General features: G+C 47.9%; 2 protein-coding genes across 12 annotated transcripts; one reads left to right on the forward strand and one right to left on the reverse strand.

The window, feature by feature from the left end:
* Positions 1-2,277: 2,277 nt before the first annotated feature.
* On the reverse strand, positions 2,278-6,717 carry LOC138225347 (maestro heat-like repeat-containing protein family member 1). 3 transcript variants are annotated; one of them, XM_069185261.1, is made up of 6 exons: positions 6,614-6,717; positions 5,188-5,240; positions 4,853-4,972; positions 4,265-4,435; positions 3,954-4,033; positions 2,278-2,341 (listed from the first exon to the last, which is right to left on the reverse strand). In XM_069185261.1, exons 2-6 carry the CDS (start codon positions 5,206-5,208, stop codon positions 2,305-2,307), a joined length of 429 nt encoding a protein of 142 aa, XP_069041362.1. In that variant the 5' UTR covers positions 5,209-5,240; positions 6,614-6,717; the 3' UTR covers positions 2,278-2,304. The 3 variants fall into 3 exon arrangements, with proteins under 3 accessions (XP_069041362.1, XP_069041363.1, XP_069041361.1); XM_069185262.1 differs by lacking the exon at positions 2,278-2,341 and having other exon boundaries at positions 3,799-4,033; positions 4,265-4,387; XM_069185260.1 differs by lacking the exon at positions 2,278-2,341 and having other exon boundaries at positions 3,799-4,033.
* An 8,910-nt stretch (positions 6,718-15,627) lies between these two features.
* On the forward strand, positions 15,628-23,530 carry LOC138225325 (uncharacterized). 9 transcript variants are annotated; one of them, XM_069185186.1, is made up of 17 exons: positions 15,628-15,735; positions 15,948-16,110; positions 16,335-16,433; positions 16,597-16,724; positions 17,028-17,174; positions 17,584-17,676; positions 17,993-18,115; positions 18,227-18,352; positions 18,712-18,834; positions 19,190-19,338; positions 19,493-19,613; positions 20,285-20,473; positions 20,715-20,864; positions 21,170-21,241; positions 21,565-21,661; positions 22,166-22,231; positions 23,318-23,530. In XM_069185186.1, exons 1-17 carry the CDS (start codon positions 15,706-15,708, stop codon positions 23,398-23,400), a joined length of 1,959 nt encoding a protein of 652 aa, XP_069041287.1. In that variant the 5' UTR covers positions 15,628-15,705; the 3' UTR covers positions 23,401-23,530. The 9 variants fall into 9 exon arrangements, with proteins under 9 accessions (XP_069041287.1, XP_069041288.1, XP_069041289.1 ...); XM_069185187.1 differs by having other exon boundaries at positions 21,565-21,729; positions 23,318-23,407; XM_069185188.1 differs by lacking the exon at positions 23,318-23,530 and adding an exon at positions 23,115-23,307 and having other exon boundaries at positions 21,565-21,729.
* The last annotated feature ends 703 nt before the right edge of the window (positions 23,531-24,233 follow it).

Below are 24,233 nucleotides of genomic sequence, written 5' to 3' on the forward strand. Positions count from 1 at the left end.
AGTGTTCCACAAATCGGCCCATCTGACAGATGATCCTTTCAGCTGATAATTCAATTCAATTTAAAGATGTTGACATCTCAGAGGGTACAGGAAAAATAAACCGGCCCCAGTTCTATCAGTCTGTGATCAGTAGCCTTATAAAGCGACTCTGATTCTGAATAAGTCCAGATGCTGAAACCGCTGGATAAGGGCTTCTGTCCACAGGATCGTGATGTCTTAATTCTTTACGGTGAAGTTAGTGCGCTTGGTAAAGCACTGGGCGAACCCATCAGAGAGGCAGTGGAGGAATTCCGCGACTGGAAATTACAAGGCAAAGCATCAGGACAGACGCTGGGAAAACTCCACAGCAGGCCGAACGTGCCTCACCACCTCAGCCGACTGCGAGCGGGGGTTCTCTGCCCTGAGTGACACTAAGAGAAAACGAAGCCTCTCCTCTCTTCTTTTTGTTGATCTGAATGGACCTCCTTTGGAGAGATTCGATCCCTGCCTCTTGTATCATCTTGGAGTAAAGCAGGCCACCGCTCGTCCACCTCATGGGCAACAGGACGGACACCACAGACAGCTGAGTCCAGACCTCTGTGGACACTTCTATTGTAAGGTAAGAGTAACTCCTGTTAAACTATAACTATATAATCCAGTGCTCACTTTGTATGCGCTAGCTGACTGGCCTTTCACACGTGATGTGTCCCCCCCAAACCAGGGGTGAGCTCCCCCTGATGCCAAGATATCATTCGCACCCTGCAGTATCGTCATGTGTTGTCACACAGCTTTGTTAAGTGCCTTGGGGCAACCTTGTTGTGAAAGGCGCTATATAAAAATAAATTAAATTGAATTGAAATTGAATATAGCACAGCTTTTGTCTAAGTCATTTCTGTTTGAGGAGGTGCCAGTTACTGAAAGTAACGATTCACACACTTCAGACACCACTTTCCTTATTGCAAGCACTCCGAGTAGCCTACACAGTAAAAAACTGCTCCAGTCACAAGGAATCACAGCCCTACCTGTGAACAGAGTGTGAGTTTCTTTTAACGCTGAGTTCCAGTATGATGAGCTGTATTAACAATGTAATTTGTGCCACAGAAAGTAGTGTTTGTGCTGCTTTTATTCCTCAGATATATTGAACTGATGACTAAAGCTAGAATACAGGAATAGCTAGTCTGTATTTTACATTGTTTACATTTTTCTAATTTACTCATATTTTTAGCTGTGGATAAATATATTTTCCCAGAAACTAGATTACTCAAATTATTTCTAGCAAAAAATATATCTGGTAAATTATAACATTTTTCTGTTAGGTAGTATTATTTATTCCAACATTTTTATAAACCTTATCTGGAGAATTCTGATCAGCTTGCCCAGCAGGATTGGGGTTTGACTGTAACTATAAATATCGTTTGCACCCTTTGTGTCATCAATGTGTCACTGTCAAGCTTAGTTTGGTTCTGTAATTCAGTTTTTATGCTTGCCTGCTTATCAACACTGAAGCTCTGCTCTGCAAGACAAGTCTGTTGTGAAGACTTATTGTTCATGAGTCCAAATCACGTCCATATTAGCTCAACCCAACAGACAACACTGAGGACTGGATGGAAATATTACACCATCATGAGAGCTCTCCGCTGCTGACAGTCTCATCACACTCTGTTTGTGAAGGTGAGCTGCAGGGACCAGTCGACTGTGTTCACGTGTGTGTGATCAGGCACAAATGGCAAATCTTTAATCAATCATTTAAATATTACATACTGTACATATGAACCGCAATGTAACTGAAATCACAAATTGGAAATGAACTCTGCCTCCTTCTGTTATCTTGACACAGGTACAGTAGATTTCAGCTTGACTGGCTGAGCCACTTTCTGACACCCAACAACTGCTGTCTCAGACCAACATGAGTAACAACCCGGCGTTTTTCGGGAGGATGATTTCGGAAACACGGAGGAGATCAGCTCCAGTGTATTTTTGTTTAACACCAATACATTTGTGTGCAGTGAACTTCACTGGGTCAGTATTATTCTGATACTAAGATTTCCATATGTTTTCCAAATTAATGTCTCCTTTTCCAAACCTTGGAAATCAGTCATTTTTAAGAAAAGGATACAGCACGCGTGTCAGGGATTGTGCTCTGCAAAAGGATGTACAGCCATTGTGAATTTTCACAGGTTCCACAATGCAAGAGCAGCTATTCTTAAGACACCGTCTGCCGCCTGTACCCAACACCAGCGGCTGAGTCTAGCAGTCCTACCTGAAGCTCAGGGCCCCCGGGATCCTGCAGAGGCAGTAGCAGCACACCCTCCACAAGCACACGAGTCAGGTGCTCTGCACTGCAGGGAGCTCTGGGCTGCAGCTACAGTGGGACAAGGAACAACAGGACACTGTTAGTAGCTCTTCCTTAAGGCTCATCATGATGTAGACAGATGGAACTATACAACCTGTCACTACAGCTCTTTTAGAAAAAGCATGACCACAGGCCTGTCCTATAGAAGCCATTATAAAGGTCTGAAAATACATCACATCATATATTTTGAATGTATTGTTTTAGACTTAGGAGTACTGCAGTTGATGCACCACATATTGATGTTAGGAAATGGCACTTATTGAAGTGGAGAAGACGGGGAGCTTTGTGAGTGTTATGTTCTTTGACTTCTCCAGTGCCTTTAACACCATCCATCCACCTTTACTGAGAGACAAGCTAAGGGCGGCGCAGGTGGACACTCCCCTGGTGTCCTGGATTATAGACTATCTGACCTGCAGGCCACAGTATGTACGGCTACAGAGCTGTGTGTCCGAACAGATTGTTAGCAGTACTGGGGCTCCACAAGGGACTGTCCTAGCTCCATTGCTGTTCACCTTTTACACCTCTGACTTCAGGTACAACTCTGAGGCATGTCATCTGTAGAAGTTTTCAGATGACTCTGCAATTGTGGGGTGTATTAGAGAGGGGAGGGAGGAGGAATATAGGAGCTTGATTACCAACGTTGTGGAGTGGTGTCATCTTAACCATATCCAGCTAAACACCAGCAAGACCAAAGAAATGGTCCTGGACTTTCGAGGAATAAGTCTCTGCTGAACCCTGTTTCCATCCAGGGTGAGGCCATAGAAGGGGTGCAGTCCTACAAGTACTTAGGGGTACACCTGGATAATAAGCTGGAGTAGTCTGGTAACACTGACGCCCTGTACAAGAAAGGCCAGAGCCGACTCTCAGGTCCTTTGGTGTGTGTGGAACACTGTTACACGTTTTTTTATGAATCAGTGGTGGCAGCGGCCATCTTCTACGCTGTTGTATGGTGGGGTAGCAGCATCATGACAAGAGATGCAAATAGGCTCAATAAACTCATCAAGAAGGCTGGCTCTGTGTTGGGGCTGTCACCCTGGAGCTGGTGCCTGAGAGGAGAATGCTGACCAAGCTCACAGCCATCATGAACAACACCTCTCATCCGCTTCATGGGACTGTTACTGGGCAGCGGAGCACTTTTAGCAACAGACTGCTCCAGCTACGGTGTTCAAGGGAACATTTCCGCAGGTCTTTCCTCTCGGCTGCTGTCAGGGTGTATAACGCTGCCCTAGGCTGGGACTGTTAGCCCTTCATTTGCTCGTCTATGGACAGCATGTTGCTCCATTGTACTTTTTGGACACTCAATCTGTATATACCTATGCACATTTTGCACATATTTTATTGTTTTTACAGTGACTATAATCATATTTTGCACACACCTATGTATTTATTTTTATTTATTTATTTTATATTTATTTATATCTAATTTTTTGTCCACCTAATGTCTGTTTTTGTTTTGCTTCTCTTGGTCTGCTGTAACACATCAATTTCCATTCAGGATCAATAAAGTCTAATCTATCTATATTATTGCATCAAACATAATGCCCATCTGCCTCAAACACACTTAAAAATGTAATTGTGAAGAAATGGAAGCAGTGAAGGCAGTTTCATCAGGAAACAGTACCTCAGTGTGGAACAGGCGCGCAGGGCCTGCAGACAGACAGCTCGGCTCAGGGCATCACTGGGCTGCTTTTTAAAAAACACCTGTGAAGAGATGGGAGAGAAATGTAAACCCCACTTCCCTCCATCAAAAGACACCAGGGCAGGGCCTGTGCTCATCTACAGGCACAGCTGAGAGTCCAGAGACTGTGTGCAGCTGCAGCGAGGAAGAGAGCGAGGGCACCTCTCTCCCCTCTGATTTCTACTGACAGTAAGGACTGTCAGAGCATCCGTGTGGGAAAACAGCAGACAGGCGGCTGCGTCAGACACACTGACCATCATTGTCGCCAGGAGCTCGGCCTTGGCAGGGAAGCTGGGAGCTCCGGAGGGACTGGCGCTGCGCACTGCCTGTGCCATCATGCCCACACTGCGGCACAGGCTCAGTCTGACACTGGGCTCCTGCAGGGGGACACACAGCAGCTCACTCACTGACAGCCCAGGTAGGCCCTGCAAGGAGTGAAAAACTCACTGAAATAAATCCTGGCTGCACACACCTTACAGAATGTACCAGCAGGTTAGTCAAGTCTGCAGAAAGCAGTTGTGAGGCTCACACTATGAGCTCTTCTGTTCTTAATAACAAATTGAAACATAAAACCATAACTGAGATCTTTAAATTTCCTTCCTCTCTGGTGGTCAAATGACCAGTAAAACTAGTTTTAGCTCCAGTCCTGGGTTGATTGCTGTGTGGAGTTTGCGTGTTTTCCCTGGGTTTCCTCCAGGTGCTCCAGTTTACTGCTCCAGATGCTCCCCGTCTGTCCATTAAGTCATGTAGAAAGGATACGCTGATATTACAGTTTTCATGGCTGTCGTCAACAGCAGTAGAAGCCCTGAGTCTGTGTGAGGAGTGGGAACAGATCACCTCACCTCTCTCTGCACAGGATTCTCAAACCCTGCTTCTTTCACACTGTCCTGAAGCGCTTGTTTCACAGTCTCCTGCTGAGAGAGGTGCTGGGCAGCCGCACCGACACACTGGTACAGGAAGGCCTGTGACACCGGAGAAGAGGACAGTGAGCACTGAGCTCAGGAGGCTGCTCTGTACAGCTGCACTGAGAGGACATGTTAGCCGTGGATAGGGATGCTCCGATCGATCGGCCGCCGATCGATATCAGCCAATTTTCACACAAAATAACTCGATCAGTGGTATCTAAACTGACCAATCTCAAAAACCAATTTTGCAATGACTACATTTCCGACATTACCTGAACATACAGTAGCAACATGTCCTCCCTGGTCTGGCAGTTTTTCCACACTTCTACAAAAGACGAAAAATTTGCAGTTTGCAATACATGTGCAAAAGAAGTCTCTCGTGGGGGATCCGACTAGAACGTTCAACACCATGAACCTCATCAGAGATTTGAGAACTCAACACCAAAACGAATCCGCAGAGTGTGAACAATTAGCAAGTGCAAGAGCTGCAGCGACTCGCAAACCGACTCTCGCTCAGCCATCAATAACGGCAACACTTAACACACTGGAGCCTTACAGTAGGCATAGCAAGACAGCCGAAAGAACTACGGGCAGGATCTCTGCAGGCGACGCATGAGGAGATTCTGAATGAAGATAAAACCGATGGTCGGGACAGGAATGACTCAACAGCATCAGAGATTAATCTCCACCTCAGTCAGCAACTCATCCCAAGAAGCGCAGAGCCAATGGCTTTCTGGAAGAGCAATCCAAGCCGTTTCCCTGCCTTGGCAGAAGCAGCTCAGGTCTGCCTTGGCGCTCCTTGTAGGAGTGTAGACAGCGAGCGTCTATTCAGTACAGCAGCTCACATTTTGCATGAGAAGAGGAACATATTGTCTTCAACACACGCACAGCTGCTCCTATTCATAAACAAGAATCTGCCCTCGATGATTAGTAAACAAGAGGCTCAGTAGCTAAAGAGACAAATTATTCTGACCTGTTTTCTTTTGGTCATAGTCGGCTTGTTAAACATCCTATTGAACATTTTATTTATTTTATTTTATTAAAATTGTGGGTTGTGATTAAGACAAGCCTTTAATTTTATTTTAGCTGTTTTTTTGTTATTGCTATATATGTGCCAAATGTACATGTAATATTTTTAAAGGTTTTGTGTGCATGTTTGATGAGTAAAAAGTTGTTATTTTATTTTAAGTGATTATTTTATTTCTTTTAGTCAGGAGTTTTATTTTATTTAACAATAAGCCCACTACATATCACTGTGTTAATAAAAATAAACAAATTATACCGGTGGTCTAGTTTATTTTAATTGGAAGAAATAACCAGGGTAACACTTAGCCATGGGACATGAGGCGTGTACAGGGCTTATTGTAATGATTTTAACAGAAAAAAGCGTCCGATTCTAATGACAGGGAATCAGCCCTCAACAGCCTGATGGGAGCATCCCTAGCTGTGGAGACGACACACTGAAGCAGTGCACAGAGCGCAGAACCCTGAAGGGGCTCTCCCCTCTACTGCACAATCAAACACTGCTCACATGTATGAACCTAGCCTGAACAGACACACACCTTACAACATCTAATACACAGCAAATTACAGACACACCTGCTATGTCCACTACGTCACAACACTGGGTGAGGAATAAGACTTTTAGAGAGTAAAAGTCCCAGCTTCTCATGTAGCTCAGCCTTCTGTGAGACTCACCTTCTCCTCAGAGGTGGAGCTGAGAGGGCAGAGCACTCTGACTGTGTCCTGAGTGAGCCTACAGGCCCACACCTCATCCGCCACTGCGCTCAGTGTGTTAGAGAGGAGCTGCAGACACACAGGGAAGGCAATCAGCAGAATGAGCAAACACACCCACACACCACACTGGGCAGCTGAAATTACTGCACAGCTATGAGGACTGACAACGATTCTCTCACACTACAGCATGACAGGACCACCTCAACAAGAGAAGAGAGATTATTCTCTTGAATCCACAGCAACCCAGGAGAGGAAGCACAAGACAGCTGTCACTGCATTTGAATGACATGACATTACCTTATAGAGGAAGAAGATCACTTTCCCTGACTGTGCGCCCTCCTTCTCCCTGTGTGTGTTATCAATCCCCACTCCACACGCTTCAGGAGAGCCAGCACACCCTCTCAGGAGCAGACACGCCGGAACGCTCCTTCCTCCGTGACGTCACTGCCGCGGGCCGGAGCAAACTCTCCCAGAGTGCTTTGCGGGAACTGAAGCCCATCGCCGCTGCAACCCGGACTCGCTGAGTCTGAAGGCAAAACCTCTCTTGAGAGCTTCGCTGTCAGTGTGTGAGACTGACACACTGCTGCTGGAAATACCTGCGGCCGGGAGCAGCAGAGACCCGTCGCGGAGCGGGGCTGCAGGTCTGCCCTCGGCTCTTCTCCGCAGTGACAGGAGGCAGAGAGAGCCGCGCCTCAGGAGCCCCACACGCCTCCACAGGGATCAGCCGCAGGGAGACGATCGCTCCTCCGACACACAGCCGCTCACAAATAACGGCTGCGCTCCTCTCGCGCCCTCAGCGGAGCGGGCAGCCGCGAGCCGGAGCCGGAGGAGGCGGAGACGCCGAGCGAGCGGAGCTGCGACTCAGCCAATCAGAAGCCGCGATCAACAGGGGGCGGGGCCTGAATGATACACAGTAGTACAGTAGGAATATTTTAGATTAATTATTCACACAGTAATAACACAGGCGCCAGTGGAAATGCTTGTCAGATACACCTCAGTTCAGCATCCTTCCTTTCCTTAAAAGAGGTTTCAGTAACATGGCTGGGTAGCTTGTCCCACACTCCTACAATACTTTGTGTAAAGAACTCACTCCTGTCCTGACTGGTGAGTCATGTCCACCTGTTTCCTGAAAGACGCCACTGTTGGGCAGCTTGTTCCACACTCCAACAATAACATTTCCATGTACTGGGACAGTTTCTTGAGAGACTCCTGTATCTTCCTTTCCAGTTTTAACACGCCGGCAATTCATGTTTGTAGTGAAAGGCTCGTCCCATTCAGGGAGATTTGAGTTGTATTTGTTTCTCCTGAGAGCACTGTTCAGGATCCTATTTGAAATCTTTTTGCCTCATCTCTAATGATGTTGACACTTATAAACTTTATTACATCAGACATGATTATGCTGAATCAGATGTTTTGTTCATTGATTATTTTTTTGGTTTTATTGGAAAACGAGCACCATAATTAAAATAAATGGTAGGCAGTTTATTACCCCGTGTGCAATCAATCGCTGTGATTTGAAATCAGGTATAGAATCAGGTCATTATGAGAAGGCTGTGGAGAAGACTAACTCTGCATTGAGGAAGAATTTTAGCATTTACCTTTTTTAAAGTTTAAAAGATAGTGACTAGTTGGCTTTGAAAAATGCCTTTTACCCAGCAACAGTATGAAAGAACAATTGCAAGCATATTATTTGACTTTTTGATATTAATGCTACAATAGCAGAATGTTTAGCTCATTTACACCTTTTATTTATATACTTCCTTTTGTCTGTATACAAGGTAAAATTGCTGCTTAAGAAGAATGTGAGTGTTTGAAGAGATAAAACAACTCCTAATATGGAAACTTAGAATGCGCTTTCCTGTGTGAATCTGCTGAATAAAACTCATAGCATTTATCATCTCGGTGGAGAGGTTACTCACAGATCTGTGTGAGAGGCTGCTCTCAGATCTGCATGGTTATATTCTCCCCATGCACATGAATAAAGGACTCTGCTTGACCACACCTAACCTGTGTGAAGACATTTCTTCTACAATTTCTAAACTTTTCTTCAACAGTGTTCAACACAAAATGAAGCCCCTGAGCTGTCAACCTCTGAGAGAATCCAGAAGGATCCAGAGTGCTTTCTGATATGTACAGCAGCTCAGAAAGGTTCCATTCACTGCAAGGCGGCTTAGTTGTTTTTCACTTCATCTAGAAAGCTGATTTGAAGTCTTATGTCTCCAGTCATATCAAAGCAGGTCTTTCATGGTCAGCCCACACTGGAACAGACGTTCCACCACCACAAGCTTGAAGGTCTTTGCCTGAACCCCTACAGCACTGAGCCGAAACTCACAAGTGAAACCAGATCAGTAAATCGAGATCTGTGAGATCTACTCAGATCAGTAAATCCTGGCACAGTCCTGTATCAGCTCCAGATTGAACCTCAGGCACTCGTCTCTTAAATCTGGACTGGCACGCTAACGTTGAGAGAATCACTGGGATGTCTTGCTTAAGATGGACCTGATGCATGAGGTGATGGAGGGGTTCTCACCTGCAAGAACATGCCTGTAAACTACATTGACATTGTTAGGACCTCCAGCCCCAGTGGAACAGTGTCAGGCAGCGTGTGGGTGAGCAGTCCCCAGGAGTAGATCCTGGTGAGAATGACGGAACTAGCAGGGCGAGCAGTTCAGTCCCTCTGACCGGTACAATACCTTGGCTGAGTGTTTTCCTCCTGGAAGAATCTGGTGCAGCACAGCTCCTGTCCCTCTGTGTGTTATTGGTGCACAAATGATAAGAATCGTGTGAATGGGAAGAGCTCTTTTCAGCTGCCTCACATTTTCAGCAAGCGCTTCACAGGAAGGGTGGGGCCCAGTGCTGCCACCAGGGACTGGAGACCAGCCTGAGAGACACACAGCAGCCAAACAGGGGCACCAAGGGGAACGCGCCCACCCTTGCGATCAGTGCCAGTGAGAGTTTCCACACCCACACAGCCAGTGTCTCAGCTTGATGTCTCAGCTGAGGATGTTCATTATATCTGGAGGTGAGGACAGCTTCTCCACCAGAGTGTTTCCTCTCTCGGACCCGTGTCAAACAGCCCTGGAATTTGAGCTGTTAATTCAATGATTAGGTCAGTTTGGTTGTATAAAACACATTGGATTGTCACTAAATCTGATCCCAGATAGCTCAGATTGATGTTTCAAGAACTCATTTTTGACATGAATCTGTTTCTTGCATGTGCACTAAACATTAATGTGTCTCATGTCTCGTTAGCTGTGAGGAAAGACTGTAAATACTGTCTGCAGCACAGCTCCCTGGATACAGATACAAGTGAGTACTGTGTGCGTGGGTGTGGATGTATATTCACCTTTACTGTTCAAAATGCTGAAATGATTTTAAATTAAATACAGCTTTGTTGCCTCACAGTGCTGGGGCCCTGGGTTCAACTCTGGAGCTGTGGTCTGTGTGGAGTTTGCATGTTCTCCCAGTGTTTGTGTGGGTTTCCTCAAGGTGCTCCATTCCCACCCCCCACCCCCCCACAGTCCTAAAATGTACAGGTAGGGTAACTGGCTTCTGGGAATATTCTCTGTGACATGTTTGAGTGTGTGCGTGTCTCTGTGTGTCTGTGAGTGTGTGTGTGAGAGTGTGTGTGTCTGTGATTGTGTGTTTGAGCGTGTGCGTGTCTGTGAGTGTGTGTTTGAGTGTGTGTGTGTCCGTGTCTGTGTTTGTGTGTGTCTGTGAGTGTGTTTGAGTGTGTGTGTCTGTGAGTGTGTTTTAGCGTGTGATTGATAGATACTTTATTGATCCCATGAGGGAAATTGCAGTGCAACAGCAGCTTTACACAGACAACACAGCCACAGTGTAACGAATGATACAATAATAATAATACAATACGTACAATACAATCAGTACAGTGAAGGTGCACTAAAAGAGTTACTCACAGTGCGGACACACAAAGAACAAACTAGAACAGAACAGGACCCAGAAAAATCATATAAAACATATATGAACACATATATGAATATAATTATAGATGTAAATATAGATATTAATATAAATGTATTGCACGGGTACCTGGCATATATTGCACAAAAAACGGTACATTGAAGGACCTGAGCCTCCTCAAGAAGTAAAGTCGGCTCTGGCCCTTCTTATAGAGGGCCTGGATGTTTTTAGACCATTCCAGTCTATTGTCCCAGGTACTTGTACGAGTCCACCATCTCCACGCCACTCCCATGGATGTAGACAGGAGTAGGTTTGACCTTGTTCCTCCTGAAATCTACCACAAGTGTGCGTGTCTGTGTTTGTGTTTGTGTGAGTCTGCCCTGCAGTGGACTAGTGTCCTGTCCAGGGTTTATCCTGACAAGCGTCTTGCTTGCTGGGACAGGTTCAAGCTCCCTGTGACCCTAATTTGGATGAAGTGAAAATGGACAGATGTTTCCATAATCAGAGTTTCCTAAAATAACGGAACTGCAAGCTCTCTTACAACATTGATATAACAAACGATCAAGTTTCTCAGCCAGAATCTGGTCCCCAAAACTGATCAGGACAAAATCCACCTCCTTTTCGCTGCTTCTCTCTGTCTGTCTTTGTTCTTCCGTTTGGTGTTTTACTCCCCTTTTCAGGTGCTTAAAGGGCTGTAGATGTTCGATCGAAGAGCTAACTTGGAGTCTCAGCTGATCAGCTCAGCAAACGGCTCCATCGATACACTAAGAGCTCAGCAGGAATGAAAACCTGTGACCAGGGTCCCCACTCCTGTGTGTCTGCAGGATTTCAGTCCAGCTGGACTTTCAGTGACCTCAATTAGCTCATTATTGGCTTAATTGGACCAGTTTTACAGCTTCTTCCAGCTCTTCAGGAGCTGCTGCTTCGAAGACCCCTGGAAACCTCACCGACGCCCTGGGTATCCAGGAGCAGGACTGGGGCTGAGCTACAGCAGGGCTCACCAGAAGCAGGCCTGGAGAGCCTCACCTGCAGCTCACAGTGTGAGGCTGGCCTCAGCTTCACTCACGGTCTCCTTCGCTTTGTCTCCAGATGCTTTTGCAGGGACTGGATATCGGTCTGATAGTGTTTGCGGATCTCCAGCTGCGTGTGACCATCAGTGTGTCTGTTCTGGGCTTGAGGGCTCTGAGCCAGACCGAGGCCAAGGTAAGGAATCAGCCCAGCACACAGCTGCTCTGGTGCCAAACTCGAGTCACCACCCGTCCCACAGGAGACTCAGATCAGGACAGTCTGGGGGTGTCTCACAGAAACTGGGACCTAAACTGGCCACAATCTGGTTTCTGGTAGGAGGTATCGCAGTGTCAGAACACTGACCAATACATTCAAAAACATTTTTTTCCCCAGGGCAGTCCGCATCATAAACAGCTCAAATTAGCACCTGTACTTTAAGGTACTGCACTGTTTGCACTATGTCCTGTCTTGGGTGTGTTATAATGTCTATTGTCTAAATGTATTGTCCATGTCTGTTTGTTATTTCTTTTTCCTCCACTGTTACTGGGTACAGCTGAACGAGTAGGCATTCCAACACACGTGTTGTATATGGCCAATAAAACATCTTGAATCTTGAAAGTGACTGCCTGCAGGAAAGCTTACTTTGCCTGTTCAGCAGTAGATGAAACTGACGAGTTCTGACAGAAGTGCTTATTTTATGTGCAGCTGCTTTTTGATACTACTCTTCTGGTGAAATGAATGTACTGAAAACAAAAATTCTCAGAGTTCAGTTGGTTTTAGAAACTGAAGGAAAATGACCACTTGGAAGAAACACATGTTGCATATCCTGCTGTTAAACCTCCAGCCATTTGGGTTTATAGTCAAATGAGGAAAAAACCATTTCAACTTCAGTTCTTTTTCATTTCATCCAGGATGTCGTGGACAAGTTGTCATGAAGACAGGAAACAAGCTGTTTCACACAGAAATGGCTCCAGTTCATGGTGTATCTGACAAGTATTTTCATATCCATCTGTTTTATTATTATATTAATAATCTAACATATTCCTACTGTATTCTGTTCTTCATTCAGGCCCCGCCCCCTGCTGATAGCGGCTTCTGATTGGCTGAGTCGCAGGGCCGCGCGCTCGGCGTCTCCGCCTCCTCCGGCTCCGGCTCGCGGCTGCCCGCTCCGCTGTGGGCGCGAGAGGAGCGCAGCCGTTATTTGTGAGCGGCTGTGTGTCGGAGGAGCGATCGTCTCCCTGCGGCTGATCCCTGTGGAGGCGTGTGGGGCTCCTGAGGCGCGGCTCTCTCTGCCTCCTGTCACTGCGGAGAAGAGCCGAGGGCAGACCTGCAGCCCCGCTCCGCCGCTATGAGAACCAGCGGGTCTGCAGGACCGTCAGTCTCGGACCTCCTGCGGCCCAGCGACGGGTCTCTGCTGCTCCCGGCCGCAGGGCTTCACACACCGTGGCGCTGCTGCAGGGCGCTGCAAGACGAGCTGCTTCAAGACCAGATGTGTCGTTGCGGACTGGTTAGAGCACAAGGTCTGTGCGTGAGCGAGCGGAGTGACCATGAGGAGGAGCCGGAGAGCAGATCTGCAGGGCGAGTCTGGGTCACAGGAGGACTAATGAGCAGGCTGTGTCTGGGAGAGGTCTGGCAGGAGACTGGAGTGACAGTAGAAGCCCTGATGAGCGAGTCGTGTGAGAGAGGAGGGAGAGGCGAGTCTGGATGGAGGGAGGAAGGGGTGTCTGACGTCATATCGTGAGCAAGACGCTCCGCTCCGTGTTTTCTGAAACTTTCCGGCTGACACTTTGGAAATCAGACAATTAGTGCTTCTGTTGGTAGAGTTGGGAAAAATCAGAAAGCATATAAAAAATGTAATTTTAATATCAAATATAGTGATTATAATGACTTATTAAACGTGAGCGTGACGTCGACACATCGGGATTGTGACGCAACAATTGCGGTCCGGGAAAGCGCTCCGGTGCTGCTGAGTCGCTCAGCGCTGATGCTCGTAGCGAAGAAAACACTTCAGCTCGACACGGCTTGTCAATATTCTCTGTCTTTTCACTGAAGATCCTGGTGGTTTACGGACGAGGTAGGGACCTGCCGAGGCTCCGTATCGCGGATCCGATTGTTCTTGTTTCTCCTGGGCAGATCGAGCGGTTATTGTGTTAACACGGTGTTCAGTGAGAGGGGGTTAAAAGCTCTTAACCTGCTGGAGTTTTATTAAAGCCCAGAGTGCAGATCTGAACAGGAATTCATTGCTGCTTCTGTTCCTGTCTCTGCTTTCACTGATGTGAAGAATTTGCTTGTGTTCTCAATATCCCGTGTCTGCCCTTCAGCCTGTTGGGTTGTATTCCAGTAGGACCAGCTGGTTAGAGAGAGTTCTGTGGTTTCTAGTGGGTCTGCACTGGCCTGTCAGCAGTACCTTGACTCCCAGTGTGTGAGAAGCGCCGCCCAGCTCCCTGCTTCACTGTGCTGTTCTACTGGCTGACTGACAGGTCCAAGATGAGCCCGAAGGAGTGCAGCTGTGAGCCCAGCAGGGTGAAGTGGCTCTCCTCCTGTGTGCAGCGCACAGGCTGCCAGTGCCCCGGGCCAGGTATGACACAGCTGGATCTAGACCAGTGCCCCCTGAAGCCAGTCCCCCCACACACTGACTCCTGGCTTCCCTTTCCACTGGGACTCCATCCCTGGGCTCAGCTCTGACTGACCTGAGGGGCTCTTCGCTGTCACCCTGCAGGTCTCCTCAGCTCGAGGCAGGGAAAGCAACAGCAGTCTCCTCATCTTTTCAACTAATGATGATTTGAGCAAAAATAAACAGAAGATTTAAGCTAAAATAATAAGATATAAAATAAAATAATTTAGTATGAGAGTATTTTTATGAAGACTAACATCCATGTAAGGTATGAAACTATTGAAAGTGTTTAAAATGAGTAACTCACAGTGGTTATGAAATGAGCTGTGTCTGAGTGATGTACTGCAATTATTCTTTCATTTACATTTAATTGTAAATTTGGGAAAAGCAAATCTATTGATGAAGATCTGTCCAAGTCCTTTTGACTGGGTGTGAGAGACGCTGAATTAGAGGCTCTAATCCCCTTAGAGCAGCAGAAGGAGGTTCTCCACCTGGGAGCAGAGCTGCTGCCTGATTCTTCTTCAACACTGAGATCCTCTGTTTGCGGAGGAGCAGCTGCTAACAGGACTGATGTGACCCAGAGAGCAGCTCTCTTTGTGGGCTCTTCAGGGTTCAGAAGTCCCAGTGGCTGCAGCTGTTATTCAGGACCACGAAAACAACACCCTGCACTCTGAAGCCTCCTGCCCTTAGAGCAGATCTGTATTCCTCTCTACTGGAAAACTGTCCGGGGTGAAAGAGTCCCAGCTTTTATGGGCTGTGGATCAAAAATCATTTTCATCTTTCTAATTCTCAGACACGTGTCAGTAGGGTTATAGGTCCCTCAGACAACAGGTCAGTTTAAGAGTTTTCTCCCTAGAAGTCTGTGCTGCGGCGACACCAGTGTTTCCCCTGTCTGTGTGTCTGCTGTAGATGAGGTCCTGGCTGTTCTGGAGGGAATGAGCAGCTCTGATGAGGAATCTGGGAAGCTCCTGATAGAAGAGCTGCTCTCCCTCCTGCAGAGGAACACCAAGGGGACACTGCCAGTCATCCTGGGATTCCTCGAGAGCCCCCAGGTAACATGAAGGAGCTCCCTGCACACCTCCTGACATACTTGTTGCAAACGCACTCTAATCAGGAGCCCAGGGTGCTCCAAGATACTGTCTCTGCTGTTTCTTACAACTATAAGTCAAAAGATAAGCCCTAACGTGTTGTCATCTTGACAGATGTGCTTGAGTGGAAGGCTGGGGTTTCTCTGTGTGTTTCCACTCCCTCGTGTGGTGAGCTGGGGTGGTTCTGCTGTTTCACCCTCAGTGCCCGTTGGCCAGGCTGACTGGCCCTGAAGGAGAAGCCTTTGAACAGACACTCTTGGTGCTGTGATGAGAGCAGCAGTCTCACCCCTGGCTTTGGTTCTTCCCTGCTCTAGGTGACAACTGCCCATCGCTCTGCTGTCCTCTAGGCAGTGGAGAAGCTGCTGCGCAAAACATCTGCGCAGCATCTGGATGAGTCCTTGGCCAAGAGCACCGTCTCGATGGCCTTGAATGAGATGACGATGTCACCGGTATGTAAACCCCTTTTATTCCTGCCTATCGAACTGTTGTCTTGCTGTAGTGCTGTGGTCTGTTTCCTTGCCTGTAGCACACATGATGCATCTAATGGAAGCAAATCATTGTATGTTAACTTATGTGCTCATTGGCTTGATCCAAGCTGCAGCTTCAACTCCAATACTATCGACTCCCAAGACGCTCTGATCTCTTTTTACTGTTGTTTCAGAAATGGCTGCCTGACTGGCAACAGCCAGCCAGCAACATTGTCGTTTGTGTGGTGAGAGACCACTACGACAGTACCATGGATATGGTGCTGTCCTTCTTCCAGCCCGGAGTGCTCCCTCACCACACGCTGCTGAATGCTGTAGGAGATATCTCCCGCAACTGCAGTAAGTTCTGTGCTGCTAATGGGGTGTGATCTGCACAGATATATTCCAGATTTTTTACTGTGTTGTATTTCAAACTTCATGATACTGGTCATATCTGTCCATTCAAGCCCTGATACATGAGCTTATTATGAAGGCTCAGTGTTTGTTACTCATGCCGCTTCTGAGTCTCTAGTGTTATCATGAGCCTTGGTCCCTACCTAGTGTGAAATGTGTTTTCTTTGAAGGTCGTGACATAGCAAGGGATATAGTGAGACTTCTGGACCTGCTGGTGCCTGTTCTTCCCCTTGCTGTGACTGATAAAATGAAGGCAATGATGGCTTTTGGTAAGTGTGCAAGCTGTCTCATTTAGGGGGACAGTTGTTATCAATGCTTGGTTCCACTGGCAATCCACTGACAAGGCCTGTTCAGACCGCTTCCCACTGAACTACAGGACTGCTTTGATGTATCTGAGGAGTGTAGCAGGCTGTTCCTCTCTTGTGTTGTCAGCATTGGAAGGCCTGTATGAGAGCTGGGCAAAATTCCAGGGTCCCGGGCAGTGTGTTCAGGACTGTTCAAGCCAGGTCATCATAAGTTTTGATATAGTGCACAGATGGCTGCCATCTTCTGAGCCAAAGGTATGGGATCTTTAATCCAGTGTAGGTTATTTGACATCTTATTAATCATCCTGAATTCTCAGATGTTCTGGAGGAAAGAATGGACTTGAATGCCAAGAAAAGATGTGTCCATGCAGGTATTAGGGAAGGGTATCAGGGTCCAGGGTTCAGATCACAGTAAGCAAAGTTGAATAGGGTGCACTTATGAAGCAGGTTTTATTCATTGCTCAAAGCTGTTCTAACTGTCTGTGGTTTTAGACAAGTTTGCTTTCCTGTGACTGAATCCTTTCCTTGAGGATGATGGTGTTTGTGTTTTGTCTGAAGGTGACGGAGGCCATTGTCTTGGCCCTGGCAGCTATGTGCTGCCTGCTCCCTGAGGAGAAGTTTCAGAGTGAGCTGCCAGCAGTTTTACAGGCCTTCCAGCCACTGTATGCAGCTGAGCTGGACATCAGCTACTCCAGAATCAACAAGGTAGGGCTGTGACCGACGATGGGCCTTTAGGTGTACAGGTTGTGGATTGCGAGGTCTGTTTCTTTTAGAAAATGGATTTTGATTCCTTAAATTGTAGATCCAAACAATCACTAGTAGCACTTTCCCAGTGTCCCTTTGTCCACAAGCTCCAGTGACGTGCTGGTGAGGCCCAGTGCAGAAGAGGATTATGGTCTGTGGTGCCCCATGTGATTGTGGAAGGGTGTGAACAAGATGGATCTGCCAGGGGTAGAGTCCAGGGGAGGCGTTATCCTGCTCTGTCAGATTTTTGTGTGTGATCAAACTACCAAAATCCTAATGCTAACGTGTTATTGCATACACTGAGAGAGTGAGGCCTCTTGAGGAAGCAGCAGTGCCTCTCCAGATTGACTCCAACGTGCTCTTCTTTCAGAGTCTGAGTGTGCTTGTGGGGGCAGCAGTGCCGAAGGCCAGACCAGTGCTGGAATCCCAGCTGGAGCAGCTGCTGACCATGGTCCACGCCCAGGTAATGGGGACAGCAGCCCGCTCACCTGCACAGAGAGACGTTACAGTAGTCAGTAAGAGTGTCTGTCTGAGGGGTGAAGCCCTCAGGAGCCTCATCAATGACAGCAGCTCAGTGCTGTGATCTACCCCTCTCCACAGCTCATGGCAACACAGAAGTGCCGTGTATCTGACTGCTGAAGCCCTTATTCATTCAGTTGAACGGATATTGATGACTCGGCTCATTTTATCATGGCATTAGAACAGCAGTCCATGAGAGAGTGTGCATGATGCCCTTGTGGGTGTTGTAAGAGTGCTCTGATGCCTGTCTGGTGTCCCAGGATCTGGCAGTGCTGATGGGGCTGTGTGCCAGTGTGCACCTGGATGTGGTGCTGTCTGTGCTGAAGAGACTGGAGACCCAGCTGACTGACCCAGCCTTCCCCTGCAATGAGCAGGGCTCTAGGGTAGGTGTACTGCATCAGAGTCCTGACAGACAAACAGAAGCTGCTCTTAATGTCAGCTTCTACCTACAAGTTTCAGCACCTTGATCTGGATTGTCATGCTTGTTACTGCAGAGTGATTTCACCTGTGCCCTGATTCTGTGCTATGGGCAAGTTGCACTTAAAGCACCTGCAGAGGATCTACTGCAGAGAATGGACACTGACTTTATGGAGAGACTGAGACACCATGTCACCACGAAGGTAGGCAACATGTCCTCCTTTAAGAACAAGAGGTCTGACAGAGAGAACCTCACAGCTCCTGTCTGAAGAGTGTATTCAACCACTGATACATTCTGTAATGTGCTTCTCTAACGCAGGGAGGTATTCATAACAACTCTCAGGCAAAAGTTCTTCCTTATTTGTTCTGCTACTTTCCTGCAGTGTCTGGGTAGACATTGTTAATTATACTTGAACCTGATGGGATTGTTATGGGGAGGAGGGCACAGGGATACAGTGTCCAAGGCTGTCCAGGCTGTGAGTGTCCATCAGAGTCCAGGGCTGGTGGAGGTGAGGTGGCGTTTGGGCTGTCAGTGAGTGAGCTGCTGTGTGTCCCCCTGCAGGAGCCAAGTGTCAGACTGAGCCTGTGCCGCAGTGTGGGCATGATGGCACAGGCAGTGCGCAGCGCCAGTCCCTCCGGAGCTCCCAGCTTCCCTGCCAAGGCCAAGCTCCTGGCGACAATGATGGTCAGTGTGTCTGACGAAGCCGCCTGTCTGCTGTTTTCCTACACGGATGCTCTGGACAAGCTGTATCCTGTCACTGTGAATCGGAGAACAGATAGTTTTTGAGAAGTGATTGGACGGGAAACTGTTTTGCTATTGATCAATACAGTTGTGTTTTTAGCTTTTTGGAAACACTGCTCCAGAAGTATTCAGAAAAATGACTCCTTTGTTCACACCTAGTGACATGATCCTGTGTCCTGTCTCTGAAGACAGCACTGAGAACTGCAACAAAGGGGCAGTAGTGGACAACTTCAACAGTCAGTGTAACAGAGCTCATGTGATCTGTCTGAGATTGACCTGCTGTTCTTGTTCCCTGTAGGCTCTTGACCTGCTGCAATTCTTCGGCAGTAGTTATACTCTATATGACAGCTTGGAAGAGAGTTTGAGGGAGGGGATATTATATCTGGCTGCACAGGACCTCAGACAGACCATCCAGTCCCTAGTGACCCTCATTTCTCCCTCTGAGAGGTAGAGCACAATTCTAACAGTGAAAAGCTCTTTGCAATGATAAAAGCATCACAACAACAGCACTGTGTTGTGGCGTCAGTGTTTGTGTATTTTAGCTCTGAGAATGAGTTTGAATGCAGAGCCCTGCACTGACAGCTGGGGGTGTATTTTACAGCTCACTCCCGGAGGTGTGGCAGGTCCTCAGTACCAGCCAGGTGGTCTCGGAGACCGTGAAGGACCTGGCTGATCATCTCGGCCTGATGAGGGAGATGAAGGTGGATGATCCAGAACTGGATGTAAGTGACTATAGAGCCCATCTGCTGGTGTTTCTAACTGAGCAGAGGACAGATAGTTAGACAGCTGACAGCTACAGCACGGAGGTACTGTCTCCCTGTAATATGTCGCTGCCCAAGAGCAGGCAGAGAGACACCAGCAAACAGGCAAGCGGCTGTGTGAACAAACAGCTCCCTGTTTGCAGCACAGGGACAGGCTGGTGAGCACAGAAAAGCGTGGTGCAGACCAGCAGCCCAAAGCCACGTCCAGAACAGGCCAGATCAAAGCTGGGTGAACACAGAGGCTCAGCACACAGCAAACTCCAAACTCCGAGCTGATGGTAATAAGCACAGTCTGTAAACAGACAGACACAGCACACAAGCACAAGAGGGTAATCTAGACAACAAAGGCAGGGTGAAGCTAGGGGCCAGTATCCGAGGAGCAAAGTCGGAAGACAGGGAGAAGCTTGAGGCTTTTTGCCGAGTTCCTGAGCGCTGCCAGACCAAGGGCTTGTGTAGCTTGAACCACCTGAGTCAGGCGTGGTGGACAATTATCTTCAGATGTGGCTGGCTAGCACGTCAATTTTAGCTGTCCCTTCTGCTGACCAGCAGCGACCAGCATGACCCTCCCTCAGTGTAACCCTTGTCCCAGCAGTACTGGGAATGAAGGCCGACTGGTGTCCTCCTGTCTTCAGATCCACAGACACACAGAGGAGCAGCTGGTAGCTCAGAGCTCAGCCCTGACAGAGCAGGAGACCCCAGCTGAGCCAGTTGTTCTGCGGGCTCTACTGGGCTTGATCACTGTCCTGTCCATCGCGGACAAGAGTCAAGCCAAAGCACTGGTGCCCTTTGTGTACTGTAGAGCCAGGCCCTGCTTGGAAAGTGTAAGTTTTTTAGGATGTTCTTTATTCAAATATTGTGTCATTTGTTTTTGTCTATTAAATTTAAATATAACGTCTGTAATTGTAATCAATTGGATATCCATGATTACAGTGTTTGTTCTTTGAGCTACTGAGCTAAAGTGACAGTGGGCTCAGACTCCAGCCCTGAGAGGAGAAATAAGTGGTGACAGTTTGTGCGTGTCTGTGTGTAAAGTTTCCCTCTTGTCCTGTGTCTGTGTTACAGGAGAGCCCGGAGGTCCGCAGAGTCACAGTGGTTCTGCTGGGGCAGCTGGTCAGGCTGGGCTCTGAGAAAGCCCGGCTCAACAAAGAGGTCCACAGCTCCCTGGTCAGCGTGCTGCTGAACCTGACTGACCCCAGCCCAGAGGTCATCCAGGTAAAGACACAGAGCTGCCCCTGGTTGGGCTGAGCCTGTGGGACTATGGGTCTTCTCACGTCCTTCTTTGATATTGATACTTGTCACCTATCCAGTGTTTGACCAGCTTTGCAATTGGCGAAGAAAAAAAACCCTACAGTCAGTACGAACTTGTAGCCTGTAAATCTAAACATTCAGAGGGTTACTATCAAGGATGTGTCAAAGGGTTTCAGGGCTGGCTTCTATTTTGTGACATTTGTGTAGTTTCTGTTTAATTTGGGCTCTGTTTCAAGATAAACTGGTTTTGACAATGTGGATTTCCCCAGGCCTGCTGGACAGTCCTACAGCACTTCACCCTGGAATGTGTGCTGTCCATGAAGGAGATGTGCAGGATCCTGGTGAGTGAGGTTCTCCTGGGGCTGGCTTCTGGGCTGCTGGTGAGAGAGGGGAGCACACCCTGCTTTTGGGACACAAACACACGAAGACTTGTGTCAGATTTAGGAAATATATTTGTGCTAAACCAGGCTTACACTGAGCACTAATTACAGTGAGTAGCAGTTTATATCCAGATTATAATCACAGTACTGCTGATGAGTTCATACACTCTCATTAGATGGATTAGAGGTGTTTATGTGTAATGGAGGGCTGTCTCTCACATGGGGGCTCCTGTACAGTAGTAGCGTGCTGTCTCACACTGCCCTGCAATATTCCCTGTGTCCAGATAACGAGTGGGCAGTTCAGCCTGGCCCAGAGGCTTGCACTCCAGGGTGCACAGAGCAGAAGGGCCTGGGTTCGGGAAAGTGCTGCCATCTTCATTGGTAAGAGCTCAGTGACAATGAGAAGAGTGATTGAGGCTCAGTGTAGAGATGATGCTCCACTGGTAAAAGTGAGTTGTGCTGTGGTTAGTGATGAGGGTATTGCCGGGATGGGAATTCAAGCATTAAAACGCTACTCTGTAGGTTTCCCTTGAAACAGGTTTGAGTCTGAAGGTGTTTGATCACTGGGGTTTTCTCAAAGGACTCAGGCTCTGATATGTCACACTAGTAAAAGGCCTCTAGTTAGAAGGCTCTAGTATGTCTAGCTACAGTAGTCTCATTTCGGCAGCAGGACACTGGGCACCACTTTCAGCCTCGTCTGTCTAGTGTTTGAAATGCATTTTTCTGTCAGTAATGAGGCAGGTTAATCAGACTTACCAATGTCACCAGGAAACACATTTCCATGAGCTGCTCTCCATTCAGAGTGTTGGCAGTGTGCGCTGGTGCAGTATCCTGTGTGGTGCTGTGTGTGCAGGAGCTCTGCTGTTCAACCCCTCTGTGTTTCAGGCCTCCAAGTGCAGCAGCTGCAGAGGAGACTCTGCTCTTGTTTCGCTCTGAGAAGAGCTCAGCGAGGTAACGATGCTTGTGTTTTGTGTCCAGTATGTTGACCAGTTGTTCTTGTACAGTATATAATAATTAATAATAATAATTGCTTACACTTATATAGCACTTTTCTGGACACTCCACTGAAAGTGCTTTACAGGTAATGGGGATCCCCTCCACCACCACCAATGTGCAGCCCCACCTGGATGATGCGACGGCAGCCATAGTGCGCCAGAACGCTCACCACACATCAGCTATCAGTGGGGAGGAGAGCAGGGTGATAAAGCCAATTCATAGATGGGGATTATTAGGAGGCCACGATTGGTAAGGGCCAATGGGAAATTTGGCCAGGGCGCTGGGGTTACACCCCTACTCTTTTCAAGAAACACCCTGGTTTTTTTATGACCACAGAGAGTCAGGACCTTGGTTTGACGTCTCATCTTAAGGACGGCACCTGTTTACAGTATAGTGTCCCCGTCACTATACTGGGGCATTAGGACCTACATGGACCACAGGGTGAGCGCCCCCTGCTGGCCCCACTAACACCTCTTCCAGCAGCAACCTTAGTTTTTCCCAGGAGGTCTCCCATCCAGTTACTGGCCAGGCTCACACCTGCTTAGCTTCAGTGGCTTAGTATTTAGTATTTTAGTATTTTAGAGTCTGTTTAACCAGAAATTCTGGCTGTAGTCTCTCACACCATAGATACGCAGTGTACAAAGTTTTGAGAAGTTCAGAGCATGGAGATGAAAAATGTATAGTTGGCCTGTTTAGCAGGTTTTTGTGGAATTGCACATCTGTAGTAGCTCTGCTTTATTTTATTCTTTTTAGAGACTTGTGCGGTCTGTGAATTACAGTGTGGCCGTTTCTTCCAGCTTCATAGTTTGACATTTTTGACTACTGTACCTTCTGACAGTGAAGAGAACACAGATGTCACACAGAAAGGATCTCACACTCCTTCTTTAACCCCACTGCATGAGGTCCAGACCTGCTGCTCTGCACAGTGTCTCCTAACTCACACCTGCTGGGCAAGAGCTGGATCAGCACTGCAGCTGTGTGTCAGGAGCTGAGCAGGACTGCAGGACCCCGAGTAACAGCCTCGTCTCTTTCCTCCCGCAGCCCTGAGGGTCCTGCTGCAGGACCCAGAGCCGCAGGTGCGGGAGAGGGCTGCTGAAGCCATGGGGCTCTTCACCCGACCCTGAGCAGCACTCTGGAGTCGGGGCGCCCCTCCCCAGGCACTGCAGAGACACCTTGGCGCCCCAGCTCATTCTGGACCAGACAGCACACCTCTCTCTCTCCTCCACACACAACTTTGTGTTTAAATAAATTACACAATGTGTACAGAAGCTGGTTTTCATTCCAGAATGTATGAATGGTGCTGAACCAACACTGAAGTGTATGAAGCGCTTTTCTGTCTTCAGTCTGCAAGTGTTCAGACAGGAGAAGCTGGAAACAAGCTGTGTCACACAGAAGTACAGAATACAGAGCAGTGAAGTGCAGGAGAGAGACAGAGGGGCGCAGGAGAGCTCAGGTGATTCAGCTTCAGCCCAAACCGGCGAGTCTGTCCACCCATCAGTCCGCTGACCTCCTGCGGCACAGCGGCAGTCTCTTGCTCTCCTGGCCCACAGGGATTTCTCACACCGCGGCCCTGCTGCAGTGTGCTGGGAGTCGAGCTGCTCTGAAAGTGTGATGTGCTTTTACAGATTGTTGAGAGCACGAGGTCTGTGTGTGAGGGAATGAAGCAGGAACATTATAATGCACAGTATAGCAGACAGATCTGTCTGTTGCAAATCTAGATCATTCTTTCATACAATTGTCTTGGTTTGGTTTGGTTGGAGATTTTTATGATCAGGAAAAGCCACGGTGATGGTGTAGCGTGAAAGACAAAGCAGCAGGTCTGTGGAAAGTGGGAGGAAGCTGCAGTCTGAAGTGATCGTGGGGAGACGCATGTCTGAGGTCATGTCATAAAGAAGAAGCGCTGCTCTGTGTCTTCACACACTTTCCAACTGACACTGGAAATAAGAGAACCATTTGC

The sequence above is a fragment of the Lepisosteus oculatus genome, chromosome 27 (assembly GCF_040954835.1).
Source record: "Lepisosteus oculatus isolate fLepOcu1 chromosome 27, fLepOcu1.hap2, whole genome shotgun sequence".
Lineage (NCBI taxonomy): Eukaryota > Metazoa > Chordata > Actinopteri > Semionotiformes > Lepisosteidae > Lepisosteus > Lepisosteus oculatus.